The following is a 13,793-nucleotide window of genomic DNA, read 5'->3' on the forward strand; positions in this document are numbered from 1 at the left end:
AAACAAAAAAATTTAATTTAAAACTGCTCTGAAAACATATTGGTAAAAGTTGAAAATCTCATAGGAATTCCAATAAACATTCTGTACAGTTGATCAGTGTGTATGAAATAGTACATCAACAGCAAAATTCAATCACTTTCTGCTGGTGAGACTTCCTTCACATTCATAATTAAAATCACATAAGTAAGAACTGTGTTGAAAAAAGGATGAAAATACAGTACAAGGACAGGCACAGACACATTGAAAAGTACAGATGTTGCGCTCATTTACCTGCTACAAATGAGTTTCCTTGTTGCTAAGCCATTAGGCAAAAAATAAATCCTAAAATGACCTTGGCATAATAAACAGGTATACAGTCCGCTTCCTGCTCACAATCTTCTAACGTTGCGTTTGCTTTGAGCACTTCCTGGAAGTAGTATGTCCTTCTTGCGGCGGCCTCCAGACTGGCTGCCACACTCTCTAGAGCCGTGGAAAGCACACAAGCAGGCTGTACAAAACTGGAAACCACAGTCGGCTCTGCTGCATACACCCTCCCCTTTCACTGAGTGACACCTCGCAGGATGCTGACATCGAGGGCAAGGCTTGAGGCACTCATCATTGAAAAGGGTTTTGGCAACCTGAAAGATGATAAAAAAAATTTTTTTTAAAAGAACTTCCCTCAGTCATTCCTTTAATTCAAAATCCCATTCATCCTCCACTGAACCCCAATCAATACAAACTAATTACAATACATCCAAACATTGCATATAATTTAAGAAAACCCGGTGTAATCATTTAAAAACGTACTTCTAAAAACTTATCCTGTTTGTGGTCGCTGCCTGAACTCAAAGAGCTGTGCTGGGATGGGGTTAAAGTGCTATTTCCTGACTGCGGGGTGCAGTAGCTGGACGTCCTAGACTGGGCTTGAACGGTCTTCAGGGCCGACCTCTTAAGCAGAGCGAGTCTGGTCTCTGCGTCAGGGACATGGACAGCACCACCGAGCTATTAGACAACAGCGCCAAGTTAGAAGGTCTTTTTAACTATTGGTCACATTTAGTTGATGTCCATATAGATTTTTCACTAATCACATCAGACAAAAAACTGCTGTTATACTGGTAAACACACACACATATTTTTCCTTTGCAGATGGATAGAAAAAAAAAAACCCTGCTTGAGGAGGACAACAAAGCCCCAGTGCACTATGTAACAGCCCGTACATTGAAATGAGACCCGCTTGTCATTGGCCAGCCATTAGCAATATTGGCTAATATGGGCAAACTGTTACCTCAAGAGCAGCCTCCACTTCACTCAGGTGGTTTCTTCTCTTAAAACTAGCTCGCTTGTCTTGTTTGATGATTTTATTCCATGTCTTGCAAACCTGACCACACCTGCCCAACAAACAAATTCATTATTAGACCAATATTTTCCACCCCCATTGAACTTTTGTTACAGACTGTGCTGCTGTGACTGTTAAGCCTCATGTCTTGAGTAGGTAAAAATCAGGCTTTACGTTAATTTAATACAAATACAAAAGCAAGTCCTGTGGTTTGCTCTAAGCAGTCATATTATGTATGAATACTAGATGATTCTGTATGTTTGATATTATTCATATATGTATCAATGACAATGCTGTTGTATTTATCAGTTAAATAAACCACAAATTGGAAATCAAACTACAGAACCTTTGAGAAGTAAGGAAGGTGTGCCCAGTCATACAGTAGATGCAACAAAAATATTAAAGCAAATAACGTATACAAGTAGAAAAGATGAACTCTTACATGTAGATGGTCTCAGAGGTCAAGTGGGTGAGGATGACAGCCAGGATGTGTCTGAGGTTCCTCTTCTTCAGCTCTGTGAGTATGTCCACCTTCCTCAGGCCCATCTTCCTGCCGATCAACCCTGCCAATGGCATGGTGGTCCTGAACATCACCGGGGTCTCAGCTAATGCTGCTGTGGACTTCAGCTGCTCCTTTAGGCTTGGACTTTGGCCAAAAAACATGTGGGCTTTATAGTGGCACATGGCATGAACCAGCTGCAAAGCTGGAGTCAGCGAGAGATTGACTGGGGTTGTCCTGAGAGGAGTTACATCTGGATTAGCTGGATCTGTGCTCAGGGGTGTCATGTTTTCTGACCTTGTTGTAGTTTGTCTTAATGGGGTGGCATTGTCTTGTTTTGCAGAGGGGAAACTATCAGATCTCCTTATATTACCATATTTAGCAGAAAAGACACTGCAAGGGGTGGCACCGTCACCAAAAACATCATCTTCTTTAGAATGGCTGTGACACTGTTGAAGAGGTACACGCTTTTTCTCTGTTGGGTCTTCCTCTGACTGAGAACCCCCCTCCTTAAGTGTTGAAAGCCTTTGCTGACGCTGCAAACGGGAGCGCCTCTTTGCCTCTGCGAGATTTGGGGTTTCACAGTTTCCTCTGGAGGCAGAGAGCAGCAGCTCCTGGAATGAGCCATCATGGTCCACAAAAGAGTCTTGGGATTTATCAAGGGCCAGGGAACTAAAACCACTATCTTCACACAAAGACCTGTTTCAGGGTTAGAAGAGGGCTATTAGACAAAGGTTTACCAATTTAATGTAGGGAACATTGCTTTATTAATTGCTTCTCAACATATTCAGATGGGAACATTTACAACATTTAGAGTCAAGTGTCAAAAAAGCACAAACCTGTTGTATTTGGGTGAATGTGTGGAAGAAGGTGTGCACAAGACACTTGAGCTGTCATTTAGGTTACTTGCCACAGAGCTGACTGGTGACTGAGAGTTTTCCTTAGATGAGGCAGCCAAGGATTTGATAAAACATGGAGTCTCAATATTATTTTGACTAGCGGCAGAATTACTCTCATTGAAATCTGCATCTGAGAGTAAAACTCTTCTCTCAAAACTGGAAGGGTAACCAGAGTTGAGTTTGCCATCTTCAAGAAGAGTTGAGGTCCTCACCTGTGTGAACAGGATACGACGTTTCCTACCAGATAGTGGTAGATCATGGTCCGATTTTAAAGTGCTTGATGCTAAAGCCTCCTCTAGAGAGTCAAACGATACACTGAGCCAGTGTTCAGACCTGACACGGATGGAAGATTCAGTCCGTCTGGTGCATGGTGATTTTGCGTTGTCAGTTTTGACATCTGTGGTGGGTTTGCACATTAGAAGTCTGTGTCGCAATGAGGTATCTCTTTTGTAAACTTTAGGAGTTTCACACCAGCTCACTGACGATTGCCGCTGTGTTCCCCTCGAGTCTTTGCCCAAAGATCCAAACGGCTCCCTGACCCTTTCCTTAGGTGTGCCAGAAAGCTTGAGGTTCTCTTTAGGTGTTTCACTGTATTTTACTGGAGACAAAGACCGACAGGGGTCAACTCCATTTATGTCTTGCGGGCTGTGGAATAAACCACTGTATCCACTGTCAGAGCAGTCATAACCGTGCTGGCTTTTGCAGCTCTCAAGGTAGACGTTTGATTCAGGAGTGCACTGCATTTTCCTCGTCCAGTGCAATATTTTTTCTCCCATACACTGTGTATACCAAGTGATGTCACTGACCTGCAGACAACAAAAAGTAGTGAGTGACACTCAAGGAAAACTGAGCTGCATGCACTGAGATTGTCTGGTGACTGACAAGTTAATTAAAGCTAGGGAAATTAGCTAAATTGTTTGAAAGGTATTCCCGGATTTCTAATTGATGACAGGTGCTGTCACATTGGGACTCACTTTCTGATAAAAGATGAGTGATGAAATAATGTCGAAAGTATCCAACTCGGGCTCAGCGTGTATAATATAGTAGCAGTTTGTTAAACCCAAAGTCTTAAAGAAAGTCAGCTGGTTACACACCAAACATTCTCAGCGGTTTCATCTGCGTTGCTATGAGAGGGCGTGTTTTCGATTTAAATCCCCCGTCGATTTCTTTCTGGGATGCCGCTATAAAGTGAGCTATAGCCGCCAAAACGAACTAGCTAAGCCTAGGCCTAAACTAATTGACCGAGACTAGCGATACACTGCTGATAGTGGAACACGGACTATTTTGTGCCAAGACTATTTTATACCTAGTTGCAACGGTTAACGTACAAAAAAAATAGCAGTTGCCAATTATTTCTGTGTACCCGAAGTCCAAAAATAACTTAATTATTTAATTACACTTGCCAATCGATGCAGAATTAATTATAACGTCATTTAAAGCAGACTAAGCTTATTTTTTCTTACATAAAACCTATATGCAGTAACGTTAGCTACAGGTCCAACAGACATTAAAACAATTAGCATGATTCGAAAACACCTGTCAATTAGAGTTATCGGATTCCATATTAACGTTATTTTGACCGTTTAATGTCATCCACGTTGATATAACAATCAATGTAACAAACTTAACATAAGCATAAACACGAATATTATCAAAGAGCCATTAGGGTTTTCATTCTTATCGATTATTTCCACCAACAGCTTGACATTTTCCGCTTATCCTTGAAGGTTGCGGTGGGACTGGAGTCAACATAGTCTGATAAACTGAAGTTAGCAACGTTAGCCTTCTAAAACCGCGACCACTGTTAATGTGAGGTAATGGCTTCCCAGAAATATATCGTTAATTATATATCTTTATGTAAATTGCAAACAAAAATACTTACCGCTAGCTACCCTACGTAAAACTGAGCTAACGTTAATGGATGCGCCGTGGACTCTATCCTGTCGGCAATGTTTTTTCCTCCGCCTCAGTTTGTACCCCTTGTCGTTGCTTCTGTTTCCTACATATTCATCTGCAGGTAACGACCATACCAGTTAAAGAAACGACCAGCCACGTTTTCAAATTTGGAGCCCACTATGCTACGTGTTTCCGCTTTGGAGTGTAGCTTCCTTCCTTCTTTCTTTCCGTGTGTGGTTACCATAGTAACAGACCCCGCTTTGCAAAAAAGAGTGTATCCAAAGAGGCCAAACGGCAGCAGGTAAAGCTATTTACCTTATTTTAATAGCATTAAGTTAAGTTAACATGACGTTTATCATCTATAAGGAACACTGACATTTTTCTAAATGAAAATGTTGTATTGCCTTAACGTTATTTCCTCAAATACGAACACACAACGTTAGGTTAATCCCGTTAACTTTCAAGTCTGTGTTGTTAGTTTGTTAGGTTAGCTAGCTAAATAAGTTAACATTACCATAACTATAATGTTGGGTTAGCTTTAGTGAGCGAGTCTGCTAGTAACAGTACAACTTTGTTTAACATAATAACTGAGTGAACTAATACTCTTCCCAGATATGAGCGCAGAAGATACAGCTTTCTTTCTTCAAAACCAGTCCACCACAAGTGGCAATAGTTGGAAGGTCCCTGTGGAGCACCTGGATTATGGTTACATTGAAAAATGCAAAGATGTTAAATACCTGGAGAGGATCTTGAGAGTACTGAGGTAAAAGTCACATGATGTGTGTAGAGATATCATTTTATTTTTTGTTGTTGTGATTTAGCGCTATATAAATAAAATTGAATTGAACTGAATTTTGCATGTTCATCAAATATTCTATTCCATATTGTTGGTTTGCTTTTCTCCACCATAAACGTCACTGGAATACTGCAAGGAATCTGTGCTTTCAGAAAATGTTTCTAAAATGTTTTACTTTGTGCAAAGATCTGGTGATGAGGGCATTTATCCTCATCTGATTAACTTCTGTGAAAGTCACTTGGAGAAATTGGACCCTACGAGCCGAGTTCTCCGGAAGGAAACCCCCGTGGCCACAGCAGCCAACCTTCCTCATGATGAGTGGAGCCAAATTGTTGATGGGTTGAAGGCATGTTTCACATTATAGTACAATTTTCTCATCCATCCTGTTTAATTAATGCTCTCTTCTTTTATAGCCTTTTCTCATTTTGATATACGTTTTAATACAAATAAGAATGAAACAGTTATACATTGTACAGTGTGAGAGAAACAGCCAACAGGTAAAAAAAGATTGATTTAACTCTTTTCTTGTAAAAAATATAGTTTAGTGTAAAGTCACTTAAATTATCTAAACTGTAAAGATGAAAAGTTTGTATTTTCTATATTGGTGTTTGATGCTAGTGTTTTTACTCTTTGTGTTATGAGAGACTGTGTGTGTTTTCTACGTAAGGATTGTTGATAGTGTTTGGCTGCACTGAGCCTGATTTGAGACACGTGAAGAGTTGTGTTGCTTGGAATGAATTTTGTAGGTGATGTGAGCTGTTTAATCAGCAGACTGTAGTTAGAGTTTTACACATGTGGCTTCAGTTGTGACTACTGTTGTTTAACAATCAAAAACTGAAAATCTCTTTACAGAGATGGCAAGAAGAATCCAAAAAGACTGAAACTTCGCTGAAACAGCAGTCAATGTTTGATGATCTAGTGAAGGAAAATATGCCACCTACAAGAGGTTCCAATTGTTCCATTCCACTTAGTCTGGTAAACATTCTTCAACAATGTTTGTTACATGCACATTTATGTACACAAGAAAAATACTAATGTGAAGTCTTATATCATCACAGACTTCAGTTTCAAAGAGGAATCCTTCAAAACATGCTCTCCCACGTGATTATCGAGAATGGGACAAGTGAGTCATTTAGTCTTTTATTTGCTTACTTTACTTATTCAGAAGAAAGAAAAGGCCTTAAAATGTCTTTGCTAAGCTTTTTTTATTATGACGATCCACGGTCGAAGCTGTTGTAATGCATAATTTGCATGCATTTGAATATTTCCAGGTTTGATGTAGAAAAAGAATGTGAAGCAATTGATGGAAATTCTGTCAAAAAGGATCCAGCTGCCATTCTAAACACAGGACACCCCAAAATCAAGAATCAAGTGGATTCATCATGTAATGTATTCTGTATAGCTGCTCATATTTATTTTGTGGTTATAGCAAAGCATTGTGTATACTTTAGTTGTGCGGGTATGTATCTAAATTGTGTGGTCTCGCTACATCCAGGGCTGACACAACAGGAAAAGCTCCTTCTGTCAAATCGTGAAAAGGACAAAGGCAATGAAGCTTTAATAGCAAAGGATTATGAGGAGGCAGTTGCATACTATTCCAGGTCAGGCTCTTAAAACAACTCAGGTGTAGAAAGCATTTTACATCTCCTAAGGGGATTATATTATTTTTCCTGGCATTTAATTAGACTCCTGTTGTTCATTTTGGTCTGATTCCATTCCCTGTTTAATGTACCTCAAATTGTTTGTCCATTAAGCCATTATAAATAAAGGTTTGTTTTATGTGTGCCTTTCTATTACAGGAGCCTTTCCATTATACCAACGTTGGCTGCATACAACAGCAGAGCCCAGGCAGAGATCAATCTAAAGCACTGGCACAATGCCATGAGAGACTGTCTGAGGGTGCTCGAGCTGGAACCAGGCAATATAAAAGGTGCTTTCCTTTATTATACAGTAGCACTTTAATAGATTTATAAATAAATCAAACAGAAATATGATTAAATGTTGGCATCATTTTATGTTTCCGCTACCTCAAAAAACAGTTCATTTTGAAAACTCTTTTTCATATGCTATATTTGCACAGCACAGGAGTTAACAGTAGCTTTTGATATATTGTATGTAATGTCTGTATACATATATACTGTATGTGATTTATTTTTCATCATCAGCCCTACTACATCGTGCCAGAGTTTATAATCACATGGGCAACTTCCAAATGGCTGCTGAAGACCTGAGGATGGTGCTTCGGGAAGACCCGCAGAATGCTGCAGCCACTGTAGGTGACAGAAGTACTGAGACATGTTGATTACATGCCAGTAGCTGTTGGGTCCACTAGGTGTCACTGTATTTGTATGAGATCAGATGTTGTTCCTTTTACTTTGCCACACAAGTTATTTTCTATAGCTCTTTGGAATATGGGTGATAATCACTAGATGTGTCACTTTTGCTGACTTAGAGTGGGGTTCGAAATGTGGGCACCCCAGGTAAAAATTTGTATTAATGTGCATAAAGAAGCCAAGAAAAGATGGAAAAATCTCCAAAAGGCATCAAACGACAGATTAGACATTCGTATAATATACCTTGACAAAGCAGAGACCTTACAGCGTCATAGATTGTTCTCAATCTTAAGATTTTAAAAGCCCAGACTCATCTGACCTTGCTCCAACAATCCACCATGGGTTCTGATGGGTCTAAGCAGTTGTCTAGAAAACTGAAACAGAAAATAGCTGACGCTCACAAAGCAGGAGAAGGCTATAAGAACATAGCAAAGCGTTTTCAGATGCCAATATTCTTTGTTCGGAATGTAATTAAGAAATGGCAGTCATCATGAACAATGGAAGTTTAAGCAAGATCTGGAAGACCAAGAAAAATGTCAGGCAGAACAGCTCAAGATTGTGAGAAAACCCATGTCAAAATCCACGGTGGATTACATCAAGAGGCGTAAATTGAAGGTGTTGCCATGGCCTTCACAGTCTCCTGACCTCAACACAATTGAAAATCTATGAATAGCCCTTAAAAGAGCAGTGCGTGACAGACAGCCCAGAAAGAACTGGAAGACATTTGGATGGAAGAATTGGCAAAGATACCTCGAACAAAAATTGAAAGACTGAAAGACTTAGCTGGCTACAAGAAGCTTTTCCAAGCTGTGATACTTGCCAAAGTACTTGTACAAGGTATTAAATCTGCAAGGTGCCCAAACTTTTGCAGAAGCCATTTTTTTTTTTTCAGTTATTTGGAAAGTGTAATGGAAATAAAATCTAACTTTTAGTGACATATTATACGAATGTCTATTCTGTCTTTTAATGCCTTTTGGAGATTTTTCCATCTTTTCTTGGCTTCTTTATGCACATTAATGCAAATTTTTACCTGGGGTGCCCAAACTTTCGAGCCCCACAATACTTAACAGATTTGGGTTGGGCTCCTGCTGTTGCCAAATTAAAATGTGTGAATTATTTGTGGTTTAGCAACTTCTGTCTGAAACTGAGAAGAAGATGAAGGAATGTCAGCCAGAGCCACACAGCAAAGGCAAAAAAATCCTCATCCAAGAAGTCCAGGAGGGAGATGACAACAATATTGAGCCAAACGCAGAACAGACTGGTGAGTGTCTGAACACCTCCATCATCAATATCTATATCTTTGATTTACACACAGAGACACAGAGACATAAGCCAGTGACTGTTTATAATTTCCTGAATCAATCCAGAAATTATTATAGCAAGTTGTTCAGCAGACAAAATACTGTATCAATATACTCCCTTGATTCTTCATCATTGTTCATCATATATTACTACTGATCTCAAATTAAAAACTAACAACCAGATACCTAATACAAGTAGATTGATAGCTCTATGATGGTTAAATGACTGGATTTTAGTTTTACAGTAGAGTCTAATCTATATAGTTGCATGATGATTCTATCAGTACATTTTAGCTTATCACAGAAATATTGGTGCTGAGATGTACTGTAAACTAATAACAAAATTGTAGTACAGAAATGCAAAAGAGATATTTCCAAAAGTTAAGATACAGTTTCATAATTTCCTAGCTTTTTCCATCAAAGAGAACTGACAGGTTTGTTTCCAAATGTAAAATGTCCCAATTAGAACATGTCTTAATTCATAATCTTTTTTATAACCACATTTAAAGGATCATTAACAAAATATTGTTACATTACATTTTTTTGTAAAAGAGTGTTGGCTAATAAACCGTACATTTTCAAAGAGCCATAGTCATTTAATATTGGTTGCCCTACTTCACAGAAAAAGTACCAGTGTGTGTGTAGCATTTTGTGGAATGTAGTCTCGCTTTGCTAGACCTTCCTCCACAGAGCTGCAAAAGAGAAAAACGTGCTCTGGTTTATTGGCCTCTCTTTTAACCAATCACAATCTTCATGGGCGGAAAAGTTGCGGTTTTGCAGCAAAAAAAGTCTCGGGAAGGAACTTGTTTTGGTGCAACAGAAAACTCAGATTGGACAGATAGTCTAGCTAGCTGTCTGGATTTACCCTGCTGAGATCTGAGTATGGTTAACCATAGTCCTCAGAAATCCACTGGTAATTAAAATGCAAACAGCCCAGGCAATGGATATCGTACCTAAATGAGTGAAATCCGGCAGAATTTCCGTTGAGTAATCGCAGAAGTGGAATGTCGAGGTTATAGACTAAGTGAAAATGCCGTTGAGGTTGCAGATTGCAACAAACTGCTAAATACCCCTTCCTTTCGCGTGTCTCTCTCTAGAGGAGGTGTTTGGTTTGTGTGTCTTGGGCTACTGTAAAAACATGGCATTGTAAAAAGCGGGCTTCCTATGTAGATATGAACAGCTTATTATACACAAAAAAAACCAATTCTTAGTTTCAGGTGATTATACAATAATGAAAACATAATTGTGAATAATATATTCTTTGACGGTAAGGGAAGTTGGACCCAAACGCAGACATGGGCAGGTGGTCAGGCAGAAGAGAGTTTCAAGTGAGTTTATTTTATCACAATAAAACAGAAAACCGAACATGCAGGTACTCAAGGTAAACACAAGACAAGAACAACAACAATACAACACCAGACCAGGGAGTAAACTAGTGAAACACAAGCACAAGGAGACAAGACAAACAAAAAAAACAGAGAAGAAGGAACAGAAAACAAAGCAAAATACGAATACAAGGACCACATACAAAACAACATCCCAACCCACAACAATATTCAATTTCTGCAAATATATTCCCCTAAATCCTACACACTGGTCCTTTTTAAAACTCAGCATTGTAATTGAATAAAAAGACTTGCTGAAGGCTGCGTACTATCAATATGCAATATGCTGTGAAGTCATCTGTATTTTTACTCTACAGTTTAGCTGTACGTTTGTGCTTGACCTAGTCCCAACTGTAGCTGCCTGGCAAGATTTGCCCTCTAATATACATATTTACACAAAACATCTGAGGAACCTTCAGCAATTCTGGTAATAGAAGTCATTTTCAACACAAACTCTATGAAAGAGGAATTACCCCTTGTTCCTTCTGGATAACATGGCATACTATGCTTGTGTGTGTTATCTGCCCCACCCCCACACAGCGCTTTAGTTCAGTTTTGAGTAGCTGGCTGCCTTGGAACTCCCTCTCTGAAGTGGATTTTTGTGTGTGCAACCCTCCCCCCCACTGTGATGTAACCGCTGACTCCTTCCTGTGGGTGTGTCTCCCCTTTCTCTCTGCCTCTCCCTCCCTCTCCCTACTAGCTTGTCCGGTTGAACCCAGCCAGCCTGTGGGAGGGGAGGAGAGCTCAGCCTGTCCTGCCGAAAAGGGAGACATGGGTAACGCTCAAAAAAAGCCCCACAGCAGGGGGGACGGGGGTCCCAACAGTGAGTTCAACAACTCCAATCAAGGACACTGGAGGAGCAAAGGAGGCAGCTCTGACAAGTACAAAGTCATGCAGGAGTCCAAGGAAAAGGTAGCCAATGGAACTGGCAAGAGGGGATCGACAGCTTCAGTGCCGGCTGATCAGAGCAGCAACAGCAAAGGAACTCCGGTTAGAGGAAATGCAGGGGAAACTGTCAACCTTGATGCCCCATGTGGAGCCCTGCCCCCACCCCTGGCCTGGCTAAAGAATGAAGGAAACCTGCTATTTAAAAATGGACAGTTTTCCGATGCACTGGAGAAATACTCACAAGCCATTCAAGGATTTACAGATTCAGGTAGGGCGTTGTGTTTGATGCTGTTCTTGTTATTATAATCTGAGGTGGTTGGTAGATCAGTCTTATACTGTGTAAGCTTTTTGGTTGATCAATGATTAGAGAGAAGTTTACTATGTGTCTCCATGTCAGAAAACACAACATGTATAATGAAAGCATTGTGCAATAAACAACTGGTCCGGAGTTTAACTGACTGATGTGTCATCACCAGTCTCACCCATTTCTTAATAAATATTGCTTTATGGTGTTTAATCATCAATGTCATTAAGAATGTTTACTTTAACTGGCCATTGCGATTGAAAATCAAAGGTCATGCGTGACCTTGCAGTTATAATGCTAGTGCTTCCATTTAGTTTTTGTTGCTTTATACAGTACATGATGTAACTAAAATAAAATATCAAAAAGGATATTTTCCTTGAGAGAAATTCTGCCTAAACCACCAAAATTATCTCTCCAATAAGCAGTCTTCATTAGCATTCAAAACAGTCTAGAAACAGTAACAAATATATCAATATATAAGGTTGCTTGTTTGTGTATGAATTGACTTGTCCACACAGAGATGCGTCATAATGTGGCTGTGGTGGTGTATACGGGCAGTGGTTCTGTTTTAGCCTCAGCCTGGTGCTAAGCCTCTCAGCTCAGGTCTGTCCAGGTCACATGACTGCTAACCACTCACTGTGAAATTGAATCTGTAGGACCGCAGCCATAATTCTCAAAGAGAGAAAGAAAGTGAGCAATTGATGGAGGGACAGAAAATGCTGCCTGTAATGCTCATTCAGCATCAACGATACTCTCTCCCTGTCTATCTGTGGTCTGCTATAATGTACTCACCACCCACTGAGTTGCTGGTTGTGAAAGTAACTGGAGTGGAAATTATCCTAGGTCCGTCATCTGTCTGATGTAGGGAGGGCTACATAATGCTGACAGAATAATGTTGAGAGCAGAGATGAGGACAGACTATTTAAGCCCCTGTAAAACCACTTAAACATGCAGTGGTCTGTCAAAAGGGACACTTCCAGAACAAAAACTCAGGATATTGACATTAGTTTAGAGCTGCAATTCTACAATTCTCTGATTCAAAATACTTAAATGTGAACACGTTATCATCTCTTTACTCCTTTTATTAGAGTAAACTGAATAGCTTTGTTGTGGACAAAACAAGATATTTGAGGGCGTCATCAACATTTTTCACAATTTGTTGACATTTGTTTTGATTAATAAAGAAAATAATCTACAGATTAATTGACAATGAAAATAAATTAGTTGAAACCCTACACTAGTTTGTACCTCTAACATACTGTACATGCTCTACAGTCATAGTAACCTTGCTAAGTGTGAGCAGTTTGCTGAGGCATCATCATTACTGCCTTACTGTAACATCCAAAATCTCTTTTCATCTGATGAGGTGGCATGCTAAAATGACTGTGTCACAGAGAATTTTTCTCTGTCTATAATATACAGCATAAGCCTGACTTGCTTTTGTCAATGATAGTGATGGTAAAAATATTGTGAAATTCCTGTTAGTCAAGTTGAGAGAATGGCAAATACACCATGCAGAATGTTAGCAAATTTCAGGAGAAAACGTTGTCAGCCCTGGAACTCATAGTGCTACTCTGGTAAAATTGTAGGATGTATTAGATTGTAGTGGTAGAAGAAAAGGTAGGCCTGCTGCCTGTTTAAAGGAAAACAAAGAGTTTAAGGAACTTTGGTTTATCCAGAGTCCAAATTTATACCTCAGATTTCAAGTCAACTTTATTTATATAGTGCCAAATCACAACAGAAGTTATCATATTACTCTATTCATGTAGAGCAGATCTTGACCATGTTCTTCAAAGTTATTCAAACAAGTAGAGCCAGCGACGATATATAATTGTTGCATCGTAACTGTATGTGTGGATGCAGCTTTAAAACAAGCTCATATTCATCAGTCTGAGGTACAAGTAATTTTAGGTTAGTATCTTACCATCAAATGGTTCTGAAAATCACACTTTTAATGCTGATGTAAGTTCTTTATTTAGTTAATACAGGATTTCATCATTAACATGTACACACACACAGCACCAATGGTGGAGTCTGACACAATATTGGCAATTTAAAAAAAACTTTTAATTGTAATCCGTGTCTATGTTAAGCAATACTCCCAAATTTCTTTAGTTTCAGGTCAGAAGAACACACTAAAGCTCTGAACATTATGAATGATTTATAACAAATACATT

The 13,793-nt window shown here is 39.4% G+C and overlaps 2 protein-coding genes across 3 annotated transcripts in view; one reads left to right on the forward strand and one right to left on the reverse strand.

The window, feature by feature from the left end:
- fbxo43 (F-box protein 43) lies at positions 1-4,836 on the reverse strand. Of its 2 annotated transcripts, none has more exons than XM_034873960.1 (6): positions 4,596-4,836; positions 2,654-3,519; positions 1,758-2,513; positions 1,265-1,367; positions 787-981; positions 1-617 (listed from the first exon to the last, which is right to left on the reverse strand). In XM_034873960.1, the coding sequence occupies exons 2-6, from the start codon at positions 3,487-3,489 to the stop codon at positions 369-371; spliced, it is 2,139 nt and encodes a 712-aa protein (XP_034729851.1). In that variant the 5' UTR covers positions 3,490-3,519; positions 4,596-4,836; the 3' UTR covers positions 1-368. The 2 variants fall into 2 exon arrangements, with proteins under 2 accessions (XP_034729851.1, XP_034729852.1); XM_034873961.1 differs by having other exon boundaries at positions 4,606-4,679.
- The window catches only part of LOC117946103 (sperm-associated antigen 1-like), a 23,547-nt gene continuing 14,464 nt past the window's right edge, over positions 4,711-13,793 (forward strand). The window contains exons 1-11 of the mRNA XM_034873956.1: positions 4,711-4,910; positions 5,222-5,372; positions 5,592-5,751; positions 6,258-6,380; positions 6,464-6,528; positions 6,677-6,789; positions 6,901-7,006; positions 7,205-7,335; positions 7,571-7,677; positions 8,867-8,999; positions 11,125-11,580. Of these exons, the coding sequence (XP_034729847.1) occupies positions 5,224-5,372; positions 5,592-5,751; positions 6,258-6,380; positions 6,464-6,528; positions 6,677-6,789; positions 6,901-7,006; positions 7,205-7,335; positions 7,571-7,677; positions 8,867-8,999; positions 11,125-11,580 (1,543 nt within the window). The 5' untranslated portion in view covers positions 4,711-4,910; positions 5,222-5,223. The remainder of the gene's footprint in view (positions 4,911-5,221; positions 5,373-5,591; positions 5,752-6,257; positions 6,381-6,463; positions 6,529-6,676; positions 6,790-6,900; positions 7,007-7,204; positions 7,336-7,570; positions 7,678-8,866; positions 9,000-11,124; positions 11,581-13,793) is intronic.

This window comes from Etheostoma cragini, chromosome 6 (assembly GCF_013103735.1).
Source record: "Etheostoma cragini isolate CJK2018 chromosome 6, CSU_Ecrag_1.0, whole genome shotgun sequence".
Taxonomy (NCBI): domain Eukaryota; kingdom Metazoa; phylum Chordata; class Actinopteri; order Perciformes; family Percidae; genus Etheostoma; species Etheostoma cragini.